General features: G+C 40.2%; 1 protein-coding gene across 2 annotated transcripts in view; it reads right to left on the minus strand.

Moving 5' to 3' along the window:
* Window positions 1-24,224, minus strand: part of EXTL3 (exostosin like glycosyltransferase 3) — a 63,491-nt gene that overhangs the window by 16,341 nt on the left and 22,926 nt on the right. For both annotated transcript variants that reach the window (XM_022594958.3, XM_089912752.1), the window contains 2 exons: window positions 12,424-12,551; window positions 4,715-4,859 (listed from right to left, as the gene is read on the minus strand). In XM_022594958.3, coding sequence (XP_022450666.1) covers window positions 4,715-4,859; window positions 12,424-12,551 — 273 coding nt within the window. The remainder of the gene's footprint in view (window positions 1-4,714; window positions 4,860-12,423; window positions 12,552-24,224) is intronic.

Below are 24,224 nucleotides of genomic sequence, written 5' to 3' on the forward strand. Positions count from 1 at the left end.
TCCAAACCCCTGAAAGGCTCCTCATCTCACTCAGAGTAAAAGCCTAAGTTCTTAAAGTGCCCTGCAAGGCCCACAGAATGGTTTGTGCTAGCTCAAACCTGCCAGTGAATGTCGACTGCTAAATTTTCAGGGGTTTTGTGAGACTATTTAAGAATTTTGTGAGCTTGTTATGAAAAGCAGCCATTAAAAATATAGTTACATATACTTAAAATTAAATAAGTTATACTAAAAGTTACATTAAAAGCCAATAAATACCTAAAGCTCATCATTTATTAGTTAACTAATTAATACATTTTACAATTATTTATTACATTTACTGTCATCTTTTTTTTGTTTTTTAATTGTTTGGTCATGCCTCATGGCATGCGGGATCCTAGTTCCCTAACCAGGGATCAAACCCGTGCCCCCTGCAGTCGAAGTGCAGAGTCTTAACCACTGTACCGCCAGGGATGTCCCACATTAACTGTCATCTTGAGGCTGTTTATGTCTATCATATCTGTATGGTGAAAATACTATATAACTGGCATGGACCTGCCCATCTCTTCCAAACACCATGTTCATTGACTCATACTGATAACTTGAACTCGGCCATGGTAAGAATATTTACACCACAGAAATGGGCAAATGCCATAAAACAGCAAATGTTAATGGTGATGTGTTGCAATATGCTGACGATGAACAGGTGAGGTGCCTAATAAAACCTTGCTACCTTAAATAGTAGAATCTATATAGCGAAATAATCATAAAATTTTTGTACCAAAAAGTGGTTTGCTGGTTATCTTGTGGCAAAGTACTTAAGAGATGGTGAACTTAAAAGATGAATTACACATTTTTCTTTTACAAAAAGACAGGTGATTAAAATCTGTGTACCCTTTAAATGGCCAGTGACTGTCATCAGTAAGCTAATGAGAGTATTTATTAATTGAATACAATCCATATCTTTATCAAGGGAAATGTGACACTATAAAAGAAAAAAGAAAGAACTGACTTAAAAATATATGGAGAAAGCATTATGAAAACAAATGTTTAGAAGTATTGCCACTATTATGTGATTTTTTCATGCCAAAAATCATTTTTAAAATATAGAAAAACTTTTGCAACCTGTTTAAAAATCTTCTAAATGAAAAGTTTCAGTGAATTTAGAACCTACTCTAAAATATAAAAATGTAACATCTTCTCATTAGTTTGCTAAAAAAAAACTGAACGCATCGTAGAAGATGGAAATTCTAGTCCAATTTCAACAAAATGCTACCAAATTGGTGGATAAGTATCACAACTTAGGAAGCATGGCAATAAGGTATTTCTTCCAGGGGCAGTGATTAAAACCAAGTATCAGAAATATGCTTAATTTTGGATATATATACACTACCAAATGTAAAATAGATAGCTAGTGAGAAGCAGCTGCATAGCACAGGGAGATCAGCTCGGTGCTTTGTGTCCACCTAGAGGAGTGGGATAGGGAGGGTGGGAGGGAGACGCAAGAGGGAGGAGATATGGGGATATATGTATACATATAGCTGATTCACTTTGTTATACAGCAGAAACTAACACACCATTGTAAAGCAATTATACTCCAATAAAGATGTTAAATTTAAAAAATACATGCTTAATTTAGAAACAGACCTATGAGTTGCCATAATACACAGTGTCGAATCAAGATTTTCAAAAATAATAAAGCACATTCAATCATATTGCTTTCACTAAAATTTAAGCATTTAGTGAGAATATTGTTGTGAAACTCTTTCATCTTTATCTCAACCTTATAAAAATTTCTGTAAGTACAGTAGTATGCATATTATAATTTATAAATAAATATATACATTTGTGAGATACCAAGGTATTTTACTGATAGGCACTTAGGATAAAAAAAAAAAAACTTGATTGCTCTAGATTAGGGATGACCAACTTAGTTGCTTTCAAGGGCCAAACAAGGAAGGCAAATAAATAATAGACATGTTAAAGAAACGGGTGTAAGAAAAATACAGTCACGGGACAAGTAAGCACACACGTGTCCTCCTCCAGGGAACGGTGGCTATGCAGCTCCAGCCAGCTGGTGCCAGGCAGGAACCCTGCTCCAGTATGACCTGATCTCCATTTTCATTGAGGTCCAGATCTTTTTGTAAAATTCTCTGATTTTTAAAACCTGGCAGTGTATGGGACATCACCAGGGGGCTAAATAAACATCTGTAACCACAGAAGGCTTCAGGGCAGCTAGTTTGTAAACCTTGCCCTAGATTTTCAAAGAGAAACAAACAAACAAACCTAAGTTTTATTAAGTCAATTATTTATTACTTAAAAGTAAAGGGATCTGGGACTTCCCTGGCGGTCCAGTAGGTTAAGACTCTGTGCTTCCACTGCAGGGGATGCGGATTCGATCCCTGGTTGGGGAACTAAGATCCCGCAAGCTGCGCAGCGCGGCCAAAAAAAAAAAAAAGTAAAGGGATCTATTGTTATTTTTAAAGAGCAAGCAGAGATTTGATAAGGTAGACTTTCCAGAAGACAAGTAAATTCTCACGGTGTGAGTATGCACTGCTAAAACTGGGGGCTCTTTCTCAAATGACCAGTGTGAAAATAAATGACTCCTAGTTAGGTGTGGTTTCTCAGCCCGACGCTTTCTAATTCTACTCACAGCCCAACCAAAGCCCACAAGTTTGGAAAATAATCATGAGAGCCAAGTTCAAGAATGGGATGAGCATAGCAGCTTCACACATTAAATTTTAAAAAGAAAAAAAAAAAAAGTGAGAGTGTAATGACCCCTTAAGGCTGGTTCAAAATGCTCCCAGTAAGATGACTTTTAAGGTAAAACTGAGGAGACTTGCAAGATGCCACCTCTGAGATGTGAAATACATGAGGGACAAAAGATTTGAAGGTGGGGTGCGGGGAGAGATAATCAGCTTTTTGGGGAAAAGTTCAGCTTGAAGTACCAGAGGGACATACAGGGGATGTCCTGAAAACAATTAAATACACGAGTAAAGCTCTCAAGGAAAGGCCTTGGCTGGAATATAAGGACGGAAATCACCAGCTTACGGATGCTAAGAAAAGCCACAAGACACTGAGAGTACAAGAGAACATTTAAGGAAAACACAAAGTAAGAAGAGCACTAGACAGCTATATATAAAATAATCAACAAGGACCTACTGTAGAGCACAGGGAACTCTAACTCTGTACTACAGTATTCTGTAATAACCTATATGGGAAAAGAATCTGAAAAAGAATAGATATATGTGTATATATAACTGAATCACTTTGCTGTACACCTGAAACTAAAACATTGTAAATCAACTTACGCCAATATAAAATAAAAATTAAATTAAAAAAAGAAGAGCGCTAGACAGAAGTAGAACCTTGTGATACTTTAACAATTACAGGGAGACAGTGCGCTGGATGGGTCTTCCAGGAGGGCATGGAGCGGAGATCAGGGTGATGGGCCAGGTGCTAACATCTTTGATGACCATGAAGGGATGATTAGTAGGAGGCTGGCAGATGGAGCAACAAGACAGACACCATGAGCCTCAAATGAGATTTTACATGACAGGTGAGAAGTAATTGTCTAGAAGTGTCACCAGTAAGCAGTGCAAATGGTTCTCTACACCTTGCTCCAAAGTACAAATCAGGGGAAATGAGTAGCCTCAATCACTGGCCCTGGAAGGAATAAAAGGAAAGCACTGTCCTCAGAGACAAGTCAGGTTTCAATCAGATCAAGGAGATGGAGGAGGTGCACTGTGAAGTGGGGGGTGTAGGCAGTTTGGCGATCTCAAAACAGGGATTCTTCAGAACCCAGGAGGAGGACTTGGGAGGGAAGGTATAGTGCAGCACTAACCAACAGAAATATACTGAGAGTCACAGTTGTCATTTTAAATTTTCTAGTAGCCACGTTTTTAAGAAATAAAAAGAAACAGTAAAATTAATTAGTAATATATTTTATTTTACCCAGTGTATCCAAAATAATTGCACTTTCACATACAATCAATACAAAAAATTACTGACACGGTTTACACTCTTTCTTTCACGCTAAGTTTTCAAAGTCTGCTGCGTACTTTATACGTGGAGCACATCTCAACACTGACTAGTCATATTTCAAGTGCCCAGTAGCCACATGTGGCCAGTGGCTACTTTACAGAACAGATGACATGTAGAGGGAAGATGAGTCAGGAGCAAGAAAACAGAACAGTTTAGCAACAACAGTACAGGAGAGAAGTAATGACTGGAAGGATTTGCACAGTGAATTTTCAACGAAAACCAGGATGCGAGGCAACATGAAAATTAAAAGCTCTAAGGAATCAACTAGAACTTGCAGAGCCCCAACAGACAGAGGTTTGTGGTGGGGCTTGGGATAGAGGTGGTTGAGTCAGAAGAGGGCCAGGTTCAGCCTTCTGTTGACCAGGTCATGTCTGGAATAGTTGTGGGGAAACTGGACAACATTTTGGCCCAATGCCCTCAATTTTACAGAGGGAGAGCCAGTGCCCGGGAAGATATACTGATTTTCCTATTGACCTATGTGCAATTATACAGACAGCCTTCTCATCCGGACTTTTTATTCTAGCGTTGCTCTAATCATCTTGATCACTGTCTTTAAAAATAGAAATAACTTAATTCTAGCAGAGAAGGGATATATAAGAAGCGCTAGCAGAGCTAACTTTAAAGCAGCATTTCACTGCCCCACAAAGGCTCAACTCCTACCAAGTTCGTGTCAATCCTACCAGCTTTTTCTTACCTTGTGGAAGAAGGCAGCACCTGTCAGCACCATGGACAGCTCACAGGAGTAGTTGGAGTTGTAGAGCCAGGACTGATGAGGGATGTCCCACGCATGGTAACGGCCAGGGAAACCCACAATGCGGTCCCGTGCTTCTCTCCACACCCTCAAAAAACACAAGTATATGCACACTCCTGAGTACAAAGCTCTAAGGTTATCAGAAACGTTTAAAATTATTGCCTCTATTTTGCAGACTCTGACTCTTTGAGCTGTTAACTTCTTTTAAAAAAAAAAAACAAACAACTGTATATACCAAATCAATCACAAGATAAAAAGGATAAAAACAAACAGTGTCAGGAACTCCCTCCAGTCCAGTGGTTGGGGCTCTGTGCTTTCACTGCTGAGGGCGCAGGTTCAATCCCTGGTTGGGAACTAAGATCCCACAAGCCACATGGCCATAAAAAAATAAACAAACAAGCAGTGTCACCCACAGCTTCCTTAATAAGTACCTGTTTATTGATCCTCTAACTTCTGGCAGCCAGCATCTCTCCAGCCCTTACAGAAGGAAAAAGTTGGAATAACACAGAAAGGACCTAAGGATCTAAGGAGTCTAAGGCATTAAAGGTCTCCAGAACGGGATAAGTATAGCAATCTGCTAAGAAGCAGGAAGAAGATGATTTTTATATCTATTTATTTTTAATCTTATTTAATTTCTAAAACGGTTTATTTTTAATGTGTACGACATATTAGGACTTGTATATAATTTATGTGTATTGCATACTTAACTTCTCTTTTACTGAGCAGGTACACTATAAAAAAAAAGCTTAGAGGGGAATTCCCTGGTGGTCCAGTGGATAAGACTGTGTGCTTCCACTGCAGAGGACTGGGGTTGGATCCCTGGTTGGGGAACTAGGATCCCACATGCCGCACGGCACAGCCAGAAGGAAAAGAAAAAAAAAAAAAAAAGCTTAGAGACCACTGGTCTAAATAGGAGGCTGCTGCCTGGAGTTAGGTGCAACAGTCTTAATTCCTGACTTGAGCAGAGCTCAGGTAGAAACCTACAGCATGAAAAGAAGTGGTCTACAGAACCACACAAATGAAAGACTTCATAAAGGCAAGAAATAAATTGAGAATTCACCGTTTCCAGGATAAACCATTATAACATCCTCAAATTTATAGGTAAGGTACAACAAATAAAATCAGTTTCACAGGCTAAAATCATAGAGCTGAAAGCACTTATGTTCCACAGCACCCTACATCCTTGCCGAAGTGCTTCGGGGGTCCCATAAACAATAGACCATCACCTCCCCACTCCACCTCACCCCAACGGTGATTTAAACTGCCTAAGAAACTCCTTCATCACTCGTGGAACTTCAACTCCTAAAACACGTAAGATTTCAGGTCAAAAGAGTTCCTCTCCTATTAAGTTTGAAAGCGACTAATCTAGTCCAACAGATGAGACACTACAACTTCTATCACAACTCTGCAGCTGACTAAATGGGCTTTCTGCCACATCCCACCCAAATCCCTACCTCTGTCCTGATTTATCTCCTAAAACTGACTCCCAATTACTAACCTAAAAAGCTCTAAGATGTTTTAATAATACATTTTGACATTTACAGAATGTAAGGATTGCTAATAAATACCAATGGCATATCCAAATGCTATACTCCTAAAGATACTGATCTCTTCAAATGCTTATTGATCCTACTAGTCCCGAAATAGCAGAAGAAAGAATGCGAAACACTATTTTAATTATCAGATTTGGCTGATTTAAGTCAATATATACAGTTTTTAATAAGGTAGACTATCCTTTGCTACATGATATCAAAAGGCAACATATCCAATTTGTTAAAGGCTGTCGATGCCCAACTAGGTATTAATTATGTTAAATAATAAGGAAAAAATCAGCATGGAAGCACAAGCACCAGACAAATGCAAGTAAAGGCTCAAGTCCTTGGGATGAGGCATCAGGACTTTCAGACAGTAAGGTCTCAGTGGAATCGGGAAGTGAGGCATGTTAAAATATCAATTATAAATAATGCTATCAATTTAAGTATAAAAGTGTTACATATAACCAGTTCCTTAACATTATATTCAAATTATGCTGCACTAAGTATTTTCAACCTATGTGCAGTAACTGAGGGCCCCGGAGGTGAAAGTGTGGAATCCGGACCACCAGACCACCAGGGAACTCCCAGTACACCTTATCTTTAATGAATTATTTTTTAACTGTGTTAATGTTCCAATTACCTACAAAATATGTTAGGGAAAAAGTTTCAAAGGTAATTCTATAGCTCAAACTTAAAGAAAATTCACTGGATAAATTCAACTTTGCCAAACAACTAAAGAGAAATTTTGAAATAACGAAATCAAGATACCATTCCACTGAAGAATGTGAGTCACGACTAACATTCTTCTGTTAACATTTCAGATTTACATACCATCACCTTTGAAATAAGTGCATCAATTCAACCTTCTCATGGCACAAACTGTGGCACATCATTTCCATATTAATATAGTCAAGTTAAAAACAACCTGACAACTCAAATATTTACATTATTTTAAATAACGATGATTTCTTTTTCTTGCAATCCTATGAGACTCAAAACGATTTAATAAGTTACCTGAATGAAGCAAAAAGGCATGTTACTACTAATATTTAATTTAAAACTGATTTTTCTGATCTTCAAAACTTAGGCAAATGGTTTTGAATAAAGATCAGTATATTAAAGATATTGAGCACATTAAAGTAATATGGACTACGTCACACAAAGAGACAGTCTCATCCTTCTTGGTTATATTTCCATGTTTCTCCCTCTGGTTCATTAAGAACCAAACGATTTGAAATGCAGTAAGAAAATAAAGGGTAAAATCAACTAATAATCAAAAAATGTATTTAAAAAATAAGGTGAGATTTTGCTTCCTGACCATCTAAAACAATAGTCTTTTCCAAATTCCATGTTTCTGTGATATTATGTAAGCCTTTTTCTCCTGTCTAAAATAAAATATTAAGGAATGTGTACCAAACCATGGTGAAGGAAGAAGGTTTTGATTAGCTCCCTTTGGAAGAGAAACCTCAAAGCAGAGCAATGGCATACAGAGAAAAAGATCAGTATCAGATCCAGTGGTGGAATTAAAAAATTCTGGGCCAAGATGACAGAGATACTTGGATCCAGGAAGAGAGACCTACCTTCCAGTCCACAACCCCATCCCTCCTCATACAGCTTACACTATCACCTTTTTTAAAAATAAAGTTTACTGAGACATAAATCACATACCATAAAACTCACTAGCTTAAAACTGTACGACTCCCTGGGTTTTAGTATATTCACAGAGCTATGCAACCATCACCACTACCTCATTTCAGAATATTTTCATCACCCCAAAAAGAAACTCCATAACCATTAGCAGTCCCTCCCCATTTTCCCCCTCCCCATCCCATGGCAACCACTAATCTACTTTCTGTCTCCACAGATTTGCTTGTTGTGGACATTTCATATAAATGGACTCATATATTATGTGACTAGCTTATTTTACTTAGCCTGTTTTCAAGGTTCACCCATGCTGTAGCAGGTTCACCCTTGAACTTCATTCCTTTTTGTTGCCAGATAATATTCCATTGTATGCATATACCACGGTTTGTTTATCCATTCATCAGCTGATGGACATTTGGGCTGTTTATACTTCTTTTAGTTTTTTTTTTTGACAACTGATTTTTTTGGTGTGTGGCAAAATGTATGTAACATAAAATTTACCATTTTAATCATTTTCAAGTGTACAGTTCAATGGCATTAAGTATATTCACACTGTTGTATGATCATCAATCTCCAGAATTTCTTCACCTTCCCAGCCTGAAACTCTGACCCACTGGACACTAACTCGGCATTCTTGCCCTCCTCCAGCCCCAGGCAGCCACCACCACCTTTCTGTCTCTATGAATCTGACTACTCTGGATGCCTCATATAAGTAGAATCATATTTATACTCATTGACTCTTATAAATAATGCTGCTATGAACATTCATGTACTGCTTCTGTACAGACATATGTTTTCAGTTCTCTTGGGTCTCTTTATCTGCCCCTTAAGAACATACCTGTTTCCTTCCTTGCTGTGTAAGCTGAAGTTTGCCAAGATCCATATTATCTTTTGCCAGAGGGAGAATTTCTATTTATTTATTTATTTAAAATCAAAGTGCAGTTGATTTACAAGTAATTCAGTTATACATATATATATATATATATATATATAATTTTTCAGATTCTTTTCCATTATAGGTTATTACAAGATATTGAATATAGTTCCCCGTGCTATATAGTAGGTCCTCGTTATCTATTTTATATATAGTAGTGTATATCTGTTCATCCCAAATTCCTAATTTATCCCTCCCCCCACTTTCCCCTTTGGTAACCATAAGATTGTTTTCTATGTCTGTGAGTCTATTTCTGTTTTGTAAGTAAATTCACTTGCATCATTTTTTTAGATTCCACATATAAGTGATATCACGTTATTTGCCTTTCTCTGTCTGACTTACTTCACTAGGTATGATAATCTCTAGGTCCAACAAGGTTGCAGCAAATGGCATTATTTCATTCTTTTCTTATGGCTGAGTAGTATTCCATTGTATATACATATACCACAGCTTCTTTATCCATTTCTCTGCTGATGGACACTTAGGCTGCTTCCATGTCTTGGCCACTGTAAATAGTGCTGCAATGAACACTGGGGTGCATGTATCTCTTTGAAAAGGGGACCCTCCTACACTGCTGGTGGGAATGTAAATTGGTGCAGCCACTATGGAGAACAGTACGGAGGTTCCTTAAAAGTCTAATCTGGAAAAGATGAAAACTCTAATTCGAAAACAAAGTTTTTAGATCAAAGGATGCCCAAACAAATGAGAACAGAGTCAGGACAATAAAAGGTTTAGAAGTCGAGCCAGAGATAATTCACCAGTCATAACCAGAGGCTAAACTTCAAATTTCAAATGACTGTTAGGAGACTCTTACAGCTCAATAATAAAAAGGCAAAGGATCTGAATAGACAATTCTCCAAAGAAGATATACAGTCACTGAGCACATGAAAGATACTCAATATCATCGGTCATAAGGCTTCCTATTATTCTCTCACCACTTGGAAATCTGTTGACAAATGGAAAAGATCAAAGATCTTCCTAGGGACTTCCCTGGTGGCGCAGTGGTTAAGAATCCACCTGCCAATGTGGGAGACACGGGTTCGAGCCCTGGTCTGGGAAGATCCCACATGCTGTGGGGCAACTAAGCCGGCGTGCCACAACTACTGAGCCTGCGCTCTAGAGCCCGTGAGCCACAGCTACTGAGCCCACACACCACAACTACTGAAGCCTGCATGCCACAACTGCTGAAGCCTGCACGCCTAGAGCCTGTGCTCCGCAACAAGAGAAGCCACCGCAATGAGAAGCCCGCACACTGCAACGTAGACCCTGCTCGCCGCAACTAGAGAAAGCCCATGCACAGCAACGAAGACCCAACGCTGCCAAAAATAAATTAATTAATTAAAAAAAAATCTTCCTAAATCAAGAGCCATAGAAGATAGCAAGTGCCAGCTATCTTAATAAGCTTCAAACTCATCAAAGCAGGACCCTTTATCTAATCATTCTTGGGATCTAGCGTTGATTGGCAATTCTCCTGTAAACATCCCATGACTCTGTTCACAGCTCCCAGTCCTTTAGCATGCTCTAAACTGCATCATGCTGTATCAGAAATACACCACCTTCCCTCCCCTCCCCACCACCATTAATAACGACAACTGTGATGGCAAAAGCCCATTTCTGGAACCATCACATGGCTTTTGTTCCTTTCATAAAAACAACTAAAGAGAGCTGGCTTCTGTCATGGTACAGAGGAACACATTCCAGTGGGATTTTTATCACTGCTAACAACAGACTCTTGCCTCAATAATATAGTAGGAGGAAGAAGTCAAAGGAAATGAGAGGCTGGTTGAGGGAGAGGAAGAACAGATGTTCTGATTTGTCAGAAATATGTCAAATAATTCTTTATAGATGGACCTAAGACAAATACAGCAATAAAGCCGCTGCTCCTTTCATCTGAGCATCTGCACTTATCCACTTAAACCAAAGGAAGCCTAAAAGCTAGGGGTCAGGCCAGGCTTTCAGTGAATGGAACAAAAGCACAGAGAAAAAGAGTTCTCCATTCTGGATCTGTACTTAATTTGAACAAGATCTCCAAGGGTATCTACTCCAGTGCTTCTCAAACTATCTGTGGCAAACAAGTAATGTTCCCCTGGCTTATTCATGCTTCTGTAAAATACAATAAAAATGAATCACATGGTTTCTTACATATGACATCAAAAACACAAGTAACCACAGAAAACACAGACAAACTGGACTTCATTAAAATGAAAAGCTTTTGTGCTTTGAAGGACACCATCAAGAAAGTGAAATGACAACCCACAGAATAGGAGAAAAAATTTGCGAATCATATCTCTGATAAGGGACTTGGATCTAGAATGTAAGAGTTCTAGAGAACTCTTACAACTCAATAATAAAAAGACCACCCAAATAACAATGGGCAAAGGATCTCAATAGACGTTTCTTCAAAGAAGATATATAAATTGTTATTAAGCACATGAAAAGATAGCCAATAACATGAGTCATTAGGGAAATGCAAGTCAAAACTACACTGAAATACCACTTCACACCCAGTAGGAGGGCTATAAATGAAAAATGGAAAATAACAAGTGTTGACAAGGATGCGGAGAAAATGGAACCCTTATTCACTGCTGGTACAATATAAAATGGTGCAGGCACTTTGGAAAACAGGAGTGTAGTTCCTCAAAATGTTAAACGAAGAGATACTATATGATCCAGCAATTCCACTCCAAGGCATATATCTAAGAGAAAGGAAATGTTCATATACAAACCTGTACATGAATGTTCATAGCAGCACTAATCACAATAGCCAAGGAGTAGAAACAACCCAAATGTCCATCAATGGATAAATGGACAAACAAAATGTGTACATCCATACAAAATGGATGAAGTACTGACAGATGCTACAAGATGGATGAACCCTGAAAACACTATGTTAAGTGAAGAAACCAGTTACCAAAGAGCACATATTATATGGTACCATGTATATGGAATGTCTGTAAAAGGAAAATTTATAGAGAAACAAAGTACATTAATGGTTGCCAAGGTCTCAGAGGAGTTGGAGAAAAATGGGGAATGACTGCTAATGGGTACTGGATTTCTTTTGGTGGTAATGAAGATTTCTAAACTAGATTATGGTGATGGTTGCACAACTCTGTAATTATACTAAAAACCACTGAATGGTACACTTAAATGAGTGAACTGTATGATGTATGAATTATATTCAATAAATGTTACCCAAAAAATGAATTATAAGAAAAAAGTTCACACTTGGATGTCATGGTAAATATCAAATCATTTTAAAGTTTCTAAATGCCTACTCTCAATTTTTGTACTTACCTCACTGTGGACAGGTAATAAACTGTTCATGGGCCAGCGTACCAGTCCAGGACACACTCTGAGTGGCCCTGATCTACTCCATTCCCTCACCTGTACTGTTCCCTCAAAGTGGGATATCTAAGCCCAATAAGATGTCTCAGTTACTATCAGCTTTGAAATTCATTTGGCTGCCTAATCCAGGTTTTGAGTTAGTTTCCTGTCACTGGCAAACAAAAGTGTTTCGTAACTGAAAATCAGCTCCTCACCGAAACCCAAACATGATTTCATCGTGGCGGAGGTGAGCGTCATCATCAATAGACAGGATGGCCTCTGTCTCGATTTCATTCCAGGGCAGGAATCGATTGTTCAAACTGTTCTTCTCAGTACGAACCACCTGTAAAGAGGAAGGAAAAACACTTAACGGTCAATGCTGCATCGTTCAATGCAAAAGCATAACTGCCTTTAGGTCAAAGCAGACTGTGGCTAAACATCCTGAATAACTTCGCCTGCTTACCTACCACTTGTAAAATCTAGCATACGCCTTTTAGGAAGAGAAATTGCCTCATATTTCAGCAAATGTATAAAGATCTCACATTTTAAGCTGTATTCATTTGCTAATTTTTCTGTGAAACAAGCTAAAGCTGAGGATTATTTTACGTATGCAATAAACACAGTCTAGGGAAATTAAAAATAAGTTTCCCAAGAGAACACAAGATGGCAGAGTAGAACTGAGATTATGATTCTCAGCCCTGGAATCCCCTTTAAAACCAAACTCAGAACTCCCTTGAGTCTATGTCATTTCTGACCCCCAATTTTAAGGCCTTTCTCTTTGGTATAAAAGAACAAAGGACAGTCCATCCGGTTGAGGTTAATTACTTATTACTTCACTTTTCCAATTCCTACCTGCAACACTGACTACACTTACAAGACGTTTTTCTTTCAAGGTGTACCTGATCCAGTAAAACTAACAGCTTTTGTTTCCAAAGAAATTCCCAATTCAAAGAATCTCTATCCAAAGTGACCCACTATGAAAAGCAGTAATTTCTTCACAAAACAAAGATTAGTGCCCAAATGGTAGAACTACATTATGATTTTAAAAATTATTTAAACCTGCCTCAGATAAGCATAGTTTACTATAACATAGGTAGTAGCTTTATTATTCATCTTGTCCCTGATAACTCAAATAAACAAGGATGAACATACTCAGTACTTTGATAGCTCATTTTATTTTTACGGTTTCTATACCTAATTAATCCAGCTGGTGAGGAACCATCATTTTATTCTCAAAAACCAGAAACAAAGAGAACTGCTTGAGCAATCACCTTTTTGGAAAGCCAAGAAGGGTCATCTTACTTTTAACAAAACACCTTACTTGTAATGAGGCTAACCTCCACGTAGCGTAAGGAATGTAATTTTATCCAGAGTCTAAAAGTTTATGAATGGTTTCAAAGGTACTCCCATGACCTCACGAGTATTGTCCCTTCGGCTTAAAATACTCTTTCTCCTATTCCTCTACCACAATTATTCTCCCCCTGGAGACCCAGTTCAGATGCCTCCTGTCACTCCCCAACCTCGTCAAAAGTAATCACTTCTTCTGTGTTCTTAAGGCAGAGTCGTCATATTTCAATTAATTCATTCTAGCACACTTAGAATCCAATTAGTTCAGAGCCAGAAGGGCCTTGGAGATCAGTCAACTTTCACTTTACATGTGGACGACTGGCAAGTGGCAGAGCTAGACTCTAACTAATAACCCCAACTCCAAATCAGTGCTTCTCTGCTAAACTTCGATTAAGTTTATAAATCTCATCCAACGAAAGCCCCATGAAAAATGTATTAATTTGTGTACCATCAAGAAATAAAAATGCTGCCAAACAATAAAGATGTGAAATAGTTTATCATTTAGAATGTTTAATAAAGAGCTTTTTAAAACTTTGCCTCAGTGCTGGAGGAGTTCCTACCAAGACAAGGAAAAATCTGTAACAGATTTGCTACTACAGAGAGCCAAGCAATAGGCAGAGAAACCCATCTTGCCCTGCAGCACTTTTTTCCGTGGCGGAGCAGAGGCTCCGGACGCGCAGGCTCAGCGGCCATGGCTCACGGGCCCAGCCGCTCCGCGGCACGTGGGATCTTCGCAGGCCGGGGCACGAACCCGCGTCCCCTGCATCGGCAGGCGGACTCTCAACCACTGCGCCACCAGGGAAGCCCTGCCCTGCAGCACTTTTGACCAATATAAAAATCCCTGGGCTTGTAGCCCAGACCTCCCAAGCTCGGGTTCAGCAGTGACAGAACAAAGGCACTGAACCCTGGGTCAGGAAAAAGAGAGGAGCAAGAAGGGGGAGAAGGCCACGTGCTCACCGTGGTATCTGCCTGGCTCTACCTCAGAGAGTGGGAGGGTGGCCAGAAGTAGCCGAAGACAAATGCCAACCTTGGTGATGGTAAAATGCTGTCTATCTTAGGAAACACCCAATTTCAGAGATGTGGAAATGTAAACTAACGTCCACCCCAGAATCAGCAGACTATGGCAGCTGTTCACTCGAACACTTGCCCCACAAGCTACCCTCGGGTCATTCATGTTACTGTCCTGATGTGCCCAGCATTCACTTAACACAGACCTGCAACGCTGCCAGTTCAGGTGAGTACAGCTGTCCCTCAGCTCTACCAGGGAATACACATAGCTTAAAATGAGAAAAAAAAAATCCGTGAAACATCCAATTCTTGAATATTCAATTGTAGATTACCAATTTTGTGAGTTAACCACCAGGAGGATTACCTACAGCACAATTAACAATCCAAGAACATAGTACAGAGCTCCAGTACTCAAAATACAATCCAAAGACCAGCAACACGGGCATCATCTGGGACTCTGCCAGAAATGCAGAAATGCAGCCCTCCCTAAACCTACCAAGTCAGGACCGACATGCATTTTAACAAGATCCCCGAGTCCTATGCACATTAAATTTTGACAGGCGCTGGTACAGAGGAAAAAGCATGGCTTTGAAGTCAACCAGAAAAACTTGCGTTCAGATTCCAATTCTACTACTTGTCATGAGTATGAACGTAAGTAAGCAACCTCTCTGCTAAATCGTCACAGCACCATGTTGTGTGCAAAAATGCAAGTTGTTTATCAGCCAAACTTGACAACCCTACAAAAAACCTCTTAGTCTAAAAACAAGATACAGGGCTTCCCTGGTGGTGCAGTGGTTGAGAGTCCGCCTTCCGATGCAGGGGACACGGGTTTGTGCCCCGGTCTGGGAAGATCCCACATGCCACAGAGGAACTAAGCCCGTGAGCCATGGCCGCTGAGCCTGTGCTCTAGAGCCCGTGAGCCATGACTACTGAGCCCAAGTGTCACAACTCCTGAAGCCCATGTGCCTAGGGCCCGTGCTCCGCAACAAGAGAAGCCACTGCAACGAGAAGGCTGCGCACCGCGACGTAGAGTAGCCCCCGATCGCCACAACTAGAGAAAGCCCGTGTGCAGCAACGAAGACCCAACACAGCCAAAAATAAATAAATAAAATAAATAAATTTATAAATAAATAAAAACAAGAAACAACAATTAAAAACTAAAATGATGATTTAACACCTAGAACATAGCCAAACTTTTTGTCTAATTACAGAGTAAATCCAATCAAGAGGACCTGCTTGTCCTTTGGAAGACTTAGAGCTGAAGGCCTCATACCAAATATGTGTTGGCCTAGATTCCACATGCAGTTTTTCTGAGAAAGTCTATTAAAGTCCATTAAGGGGCAGGTCCATTAAGAACAAGTCTTCTGGATTCCAGGAATACATCACATGTACCATCATCTCTGCTCATCCTGGCACAACTCCTCTGGGATGCCAGTAAGATCCCCAGGATTAGGGAACTGAAGCAACATCCATCAGAATAAAAGAAAAACTTTTAAGGATTCAGAGAAACACAACATCAAGTATGGCAGCAGCTTACTTGTAGTTAGCTCACAAACAACTGTGGTCAGTAGGTCTGCTTTAAGGATTCGGAGTGGTGGTTCTCAGCTAGGAGTGATCTTGCCCCCCAAGAGACATTTGACGATATCTGTGGACATTGTTGGTTGTCACAACTTGGGGGGGCGGGGGGAGTTTCTTGCATCTAGTGGGCAGAGGCCAGGGATGCTGCTAGATCCTACAGTGCACAGGACGGCCCCCTGAAACAGAATTAATCAGCCCAAATGTGACTGTGCCACTGCTGAGACACCCTGATTTACAGTCAACCACCAGGAGACAGTAAAGCAAACTCTGAATAAATGTAACTCGTAATTTAAGCACGATCACCTTTTCCCCATAAACCAAAAGAGATGTCCACCTTTCAAAGTTTGCAAATACAGACTAAAATTAAAGGGTGAGGGGAGTAAAAGCTTTCTTCTACCAAATTTGCTTCAGAGCTATAGTGCTTAATGGCTAGACAAAAGCCAAGCAAACCAACCGCTGTCCTTTCTGGCACCAAAATCAGAACAAGGAAAAGATTCCAATATTTGTAATGCAGACATGCAGATCAGCAGGGGCCTCTAAGGATCTGAGAAAAGGCAGATCTGAGAAAGGGCAGATCAAATGTGAAAGAAATGAGTCAACCAGAAGTAATATGTCACATTTAGGAAATATTCTCATTTTTTTTGATGTTATTTTGTTTTTTTCCAAATTAAAACAACACTCCTCCCTCCCTCAACAGTGGCTATTTTTTTCATGCCTTATGATTATAGCTTAGTAACTTGTGAACGTGAAGACTGACCTTCAAGTTACTGATTTAAATACTGGCATGACACTGACTAGAATGTATAGAGCACAGTGCCTGGCATGCAGCAGATGTTCAACAAGTGCTTTATAAATGAATGAATAAACGAATAAACAGGAAATAGGACCTAATTTAGCCCTGTCCATCCTATTTTCAGAATACAGAATAAAGACTTGAGAAGTTTATATATCAAAACTATAAACACTGGATATACTGAAACCTCTCAGTATCTAATCTAGTTTTCTATAGCAAAAAAATCCATCAACCTACAACAGGCCAGAAGTAGTGCTCACTAACACTCATTTTTCCTGTTCCACACACAACACTCCCTGATGATGTCTCCCTAGTTCTCTGTTCACCATCATTCATGAAGGCGCCCTTCTTCTCATCATCAACGGAACAGTCCAACAAGCACGGCCTAGAACCCTACCATATGCAAATGTATAAAGCGTATGCACGATCAAAAATCAATCAGTATCTTCAATTAACACTCGGCCTGGTTCTTGAGGAATTCTGGAGTTTATGAATAATAAAAGAACTGCTACTCGAATAGGGTCCTTTCTCCTAGTGTGTTAACCAGGCATTTGGTTTCTAAATCCAGGCAGAATCAGCAAATCCACATTAATTAGCCAAGTATCAATTCACATCATAAGTATTTAATTAGCTACCATGATAAGTCTGAGTCCCAATTAATAGCAAATATCTCAGTATCTAAGGGATGAAAATGTAAGTAGTTATTGCTATTTACAAGGAACAATGGAACATTTCAACAATCTAGTAAGTGATAGTTGCTCAAGTGAAGCAGAATAATGAATCTGGATTCAAACAGAAGAACTACCTAAATATGGAATCTTTTTGAAAGCAGCTCATGACGAGCCATAGGCATGTCTCTGAAGTTGGTAGGAAAAAATAGGACATGGAGAGATTAAGTGAAGCAACCTAAGTCATACAGCAGATCAAGAGCAGAAAACACTAAAAAGTAGAACATTATCTGAGAAGTAGTAAAATTTGAAAATGTACGTGGACACTATAAAGCACCACACAAACACATAATGCCACCTACTAAATTCATCAACTTAAACACACGTATAATGTTGTCCTTTTTCTCTTTAAGATCAAATTTTGCCCAGCCAAACCCAACAATCTCCAACAATACATGCATATGCATAATACACTTCTGTAATGAATCCATTTCTGAGAATGAACTTTATGTCAAGCCATCCTACAGGCAATAAAGGTAAACAACAACTAACTTTTGTCCTCCATCCCCCGCTTTCCTCTAACTTGAAAAAGCAACCCATCATAGAGCTCAGAAAGCAAGACAATGAGGTCCAAGAGGAAGCACATGGTCATGTGTACCTACTTGTGAGGACCCATGTGAAACAGAGCTTGAGGTGACTGGGTGGAGAGTTATCAACAGAAAAGACAACTGAAAAAGAAGCAGCACCAAAACTTCTTGATTTTTCAAGGAGCCCATTCATTTAATAAACAGAGTGGTAGGGGCAAAAAACTGGGAAATGCAAAGAAGGAAGGAAAAGGAATAAGAAGGCAACACAGCAAACTGGTTTTCCATTTATAACTTTAAATTTGAGTCTAATGCATTATAAAAAAAACAGTATATGTTTTAGGTTATGAGATAAGACTGTCTCAACTTATAAGAGAAAAAGTTGCCAATGATCCCTGTGAAACTGTAGGTAAAACAGCATAGGTTACAGGTTCACCACCAAATGAGAGAATGCATATAAACAGCATGACACAGTGCCTACCTAGCACATTGAAAATGCTCAAAAAATGTTAGCAATTACATGAGATTAGTAAAACCTCTTCCTACTTGAATTTGTAAAATATATATACTATGTATCTATGTATGTATGAGTGCGTGTGTGTGTACATATATATATATACATACATACACACACACACACACACACATGCTGTGCCTTTCCAAGAAACTTAGATTTGGTGAAAAAAGAAAACTATGCACTGAACTAGGAATTAATACCTAAGTTCTAATTTAGGTATTAATTAGTCAGGTGACCTAAAGCAATAAAATTCTCTCAGATTCCTTACTTTGAGTTTGTAAAAAAGAGTACATATAAACTAAGAGGGGGGACATTATCTAAAGAACTGATTTACTGCAGTTAGTAAATCATTTATGCAACATGACTTGTCAGCAATTCCTTTATATCACACATCTATAATATCTGCTATTTATTTCTGATTTCTGGTAACTTTGTTTTATGTAATTCTTCACAGCCATAGCCCATTCTCAAACAGAAAAAGAGAGCTATAACTGTAGCCACCTGATTATTAAGTAAAATATTGTAAACAAACAAACAAACAAAAAACCCAGGGCTTCCCTGGTGGCACAGCAGTTAAGAATCCGCCTGCCAATGCAGGGGACACGGGTTCGAGCCCTAGTCCGGGAAGATCCCACATGCTGCAGAGCAACTAAGCCCGTGCGCCACAACTACTGAGCCTGTGCTCTAGAGTCCGCGAGCCAGAACCACTGAAGTCCATGAGCCTAGAGCCCGTGCTCCACAACAAGAGAAGCCACCGCAATGAGAAGCCTGAGCACCAACGAAGAGTAGCCCCTGCTCACTGCCACTAGAGAAAGCCCGTGCACAGCAACGAAGACCCAACGCAGCCAAAAATAAATAAATTAATAAATTAAAAAAAAACAAACAAAAAACCAGACGTACCAATACCTGGTGAATTCACCAGACTTTGTACAGTCTCGGACCTAGAGAAACTGGACAAGGTTTCTCCTGTTAGCTTTGCCTAGAATTTAGAAAATTAGTATCTGACACATTCAAGTAGTATTCTTTTTTTTTTTTTTTGCGGTACTCGGGCCTCTCACCGCTGTGGCCTCTCCCGTTGCAGAGCACAGGCTCTGGACGCGCAGGCTCAGTGGCCATGGCTCACGGGCCCACCAGCTCCGCGGCATGTGGGATCCTCCCGGACCCGGGCACGAACCCGTGTCCCCTGCATCGGCAGGCGGACTCTCAACCACTGCGCCACCAGGGAAGCCCTCAAGTAATATTTTTAAAAGTAGAGTGGGCACAGACAAAAAAAATAGAACGTATCAACTTTCTAAAGAATAAGGCTTTAGAATTATCTCTACTCTTGCCTGAGGTCCAGCCAGAAATAAAGCCTTCAACTGCCCAGCTGGCGGAGGCCCAAGACTGAATCTTAATGACTGAGCTGACGACACAGCCAGTTTCTCTTCCAGTCTTCCTGAGTAGACTACTGGGGCAATAGTACTAAAATAACTACGCTGGCATGACATTAAGTTCCCAAAACAGAACTCTCCTTGTTCAATTCTAGTATCAAGGGCTGGGAAAGAGGGAAAAGGGCTAAAAAATCACCTCGTATCTCTACAGTTTTCATTTTGGAAACATGGCACATTCTGGCCTCACCTCCAGAGACCTCGGAGTCTCCCAGAGCGGCGTGATAGCTTATCTCTGAATCACCACCTCCACCACGACTGCCCCGTCCAAGCCGCTGGCACCCCTCACCTGGGCTACTGCAATAGCCTTTGAACTGTTCCTGCTCTTTTCCCCACGGTCGCACACATACCATATTTCTCCCTGCTCAAAACCCTCTGCTGGCACCCTAATGCACTGAGAATAAAACCTGGAATCCTTACCATGGTCTACATGTGCTGTCCTCTGCCTCCTCTGACCTGCTCAAACTCTCCAGTCGATCACTCCACCCCCAATACACTGGGTCCCCCTGCCATGTCCTGAACCCAACAAGCCTGTTGCACTTGTCGTTCTCTGTATATTCCTCCAGAATTTACGTGGTCCGTTCTCTCACATCCTTCAGGCTTCTGCTCAAACATCACCTCTTCAAAAAGGGCCTCCCAGGCTCCCTGTGTAAATGAGCTGTACCCTTTACAGAGAAGAAAACTAGAAATTAAGAATCAAGGGCCTGGCTGTCACAAGACTGAGAAACAAGTGAGTACGTAGCGTAGAGATGGGCAATGTTTTGAGCGGGCAAGACTACACTGTGAATGACAACGTCCCCTTCGTAACAGCCCACGTTTTAAAACTCCAAAAGGACAGACTTTCACGTTCTCATTTCCAGTCAACGCTCCAACAAGGCCACCCTATTTAGTACAATTTTCTAGACTATAAAGCAGAGTGAAGAAGATGTGTTAACTGGTCAGAATAAAGTAATAACTTGAACCAAAATTCTGGGCGGGGCCATGTATCCAAAAAGAGACCACCTGGAGGCTCCTGCTTCCAGGATGGCTGAAAAAGCCCCACCCAGACCCAGCCTCCTGTAGACGGTAACGTAAACTCTGGACAAAAATACCAAAAAAGCATTACCTGAAAGCACTAGATAGTGAGCAGAAGGCAACAAATTGTGAACGGGAGCTGAAATTTAGGAAGGAATTACGGACACGGGGAGACTCACCGTTGCTTTTGCCCTGAGAGTACGCCAAAGTCGGTACCATGCAAGACTTAAACTCGCATATACAACACCCAAGTCTTTCTGGCCTGAAGAATGAGGAAAAGAGTTTGGGGCAGCCACAGCCCCTGGAAGAAAGGAGATTCCAGCATGGAGAGAGCCAGATAGGGGGAGCTCCATGTACCGTGTATAAACTGCCCAGTCTCCGGGCCACCCCTGAACCATGCATGCTTGGTGCTGTTTGCAAGCAGACCAGCTAAAGACAAAAGGGCTGAACTAACATTTGCGTTGCCACTTGAGAGAGAACGTGCAGTCTGAGTCCAACCAAATTAACTGCCTGCTAAAACTAAAATCTCAACATTTCTCAGAGAAATAAAACAAAACCCACAGTCTTCAGAACATTCACAATGTTTAATACAAAACTGTTTGATGTGATGTACAAAGAACCAGAAAAACATGACCCAGTCCTCAGGAAAAAAGAAAACTCAATTACAGCAAATACTCAAATGACCCATATGTTGGAATTAGCAGACTAAGATGTTAACTAAGATGTTAAAGTAGCTATCATAACTGTGCTCAATGAAGGAAAGCATACTCAGAATGGGAAAAAAACAAAAACAAAACAGGAAATCTCAGCAGAGAAACAAACTGTCATTCTTAAAAACATGGAAATTCTGGAACTGGAAAATACAGTATCTGAAATTTAAAACTGACTCAATGAGCTTAAGAGCAGTGTAGACACAAGTCAGTAAACTTGATGACAGATCAACAGGAATTATCAAAGATAAAAAAGATTTTTAAAAAATGAACAGAGCCACTGAAAACTGTGGGACAACATCAAAATGTCTAATATACATAGAACAGAGTCCCCAAGAAAAGGAGGGCAAGAATGGGACAGAAAAATATCTGAACAAATACTGAATAAAAATTCCCCAAAATATGATTTAAAAAAACATAAATTACTAGGCTCAAGAGGCTTAGTGAACCCCAATCAAAACACAAGTCAAAGAAAACCACACAGAGGCATATCACAGTCCAACTGCTGAAAACCAAATTTAAAGAAAAAGTCTTGAAAGCAGCCAGAGAAAAATAACACATTACATACAGGGAAACAAAAATCTGAGAAATCACTGACATATCGTTTCAAAGAATGGAGGCCTGGAAACAATGGAAAATCTTTAAGATGCATGAAAGTGGTGGCCTCCCCACCTAGTAGGGAGTTTTTCAGAAGACAGCCTTCAAAACCCCCGGCACAACGCTACCCTCCATCCGACTTCCATTAAACATTCATGTCTTCTGCTCCAGGCGCTAAGGAACCTGATTCGACTGTTCAGAAAACAGGCAAGAGACGGCAAGAGAGCAGTCACCCACTGTCCCAGCCTCTGGGCAGCCGTCCCACACCATTCAAGTGAGAGACCCCTGCAGCTGGTGGCACATACCCCATCTCCCTGGGGGCAGTGCTGTCACCACGCCCAGGCCCTACCCCATCTGAACTGAAATTCTCTTTATATAAAGCATTTGGGGCAGGAGGGTGGCCGTGAAGATCACATTTACTCTAAGCCAGACCCGATGTAAGTAATAGAAAAGAATGAGGGATTTTAACATATTAACCCCAGCAGGTACCCCCTAAGACAACCCCTCTTTCCTTACACAAACAGCTAGCAATCATGCCCATTGTGCTGCTGGCACCCTGAGCAGAAGAGAAGCACAAACTGCCCAGGATTTTCTGAAATGGCATGTAGGTTCCTGGGTTGATTCTTTTAGCCAAAATGCTCCTTTCAAATCATTTTCCCTGAAGGACTGGAATCGGACAGATTGCCTGGGAACCACTCTGCTGCTAACTTTACAAAGACCTGTTAACTGTAACACAATGGATAGGTCACGTCTTCACCCTCGGTGGACAATCCACTCTGAGATGCTGTGACAATCCACTCATAACAGTGCCATTCTCCCACAGGGGAGAGCTGCCAGTCCCTTGTAGCCCTGATACCTGGGTAGTGTCGACTCTATGCCCAAGAGGTTGACAATTCAACTGCTGCCCAAAAATACTGCCTCTCTTAAATAGAAAAGTCCAAATATTTAGAGAATGGAGTGAAACTGTCCAGCTTGAAAGTGTTTTTTTCTTTTTCAGAAGAACCTGAAAAAAGTGTGTATCACTAATACGAACAAGCTATTCAAAACAGCCCCCCACTTGGAAAGTCTCTGGCATTTTCTGACTAGGCATTGTATTGCTGCAATGAGCTACCCAGTAATCAAAGAGGACTACTTATTTCCCACCAGAGTTAAAAGGAAGGATTAGTTCTGGTAAGCTCTCGGACAAATTTCAGTCGCTGTTAACTGTTGTGGCATCGGCTTCTCTACATCCCTATCAAATTCAAAGAAAACTCAGGAAAACGGAAAACAAAGGCTGCTTTATTATTCTATTTGAGCAGCATCTACCTTTCACAGAACAATTTTTTTTTTTAATTTCAATGACATTCAAAAGTTGTAACTAAGAAAATAAGTGAAATGTATTTGGGAAGACGTCAATAAAAAAAAAAATCTCCCCGTTCAGCACTTTCTTAATATACACAATGAATTCTGGGATCAAAAGTTTGTAGAACCCTACAGTCTTTGAATAGCCTCAGATTATAAATTCAATTAAATAAAATACAAGAAAAGATTAGCAGCAGTAGTAAGAGAGTAGCAGGATTCCTAAGAAAGAAAATTTAAAACAAAGATTTGTACAAGAGAAGAAAAAGTGGTAACAGTTATGACACAAGGGAAATTATATAGCAGATACAAGAAGGCTTCATCAGTGAAGTGAGCCCTTAACAGAAGCAGAACATCCACGCTGCCCTCCATCTCCTTTGACAGGAAGTAATAAGTAGGAATCAAGTAATTTGGGGGCACCTTTCTAGATTCCTT

This window comes from Delphinapterus leucas, chromosome 6 (assembly GCF_059928025.1).
Source record: "Delphinapterus leucas isolate spDelLeu-1000000601 "Yukka" chromosome 6, BTC_Dleu_Yukka2, whole genome shotgun sequence".
Lineage (NCBI taxonomy): Eukaryota > Metazoa > Chordata > Mammalia > Artiodactyla > Monodontidae > Delphinapterus > Delphinapterus leucas.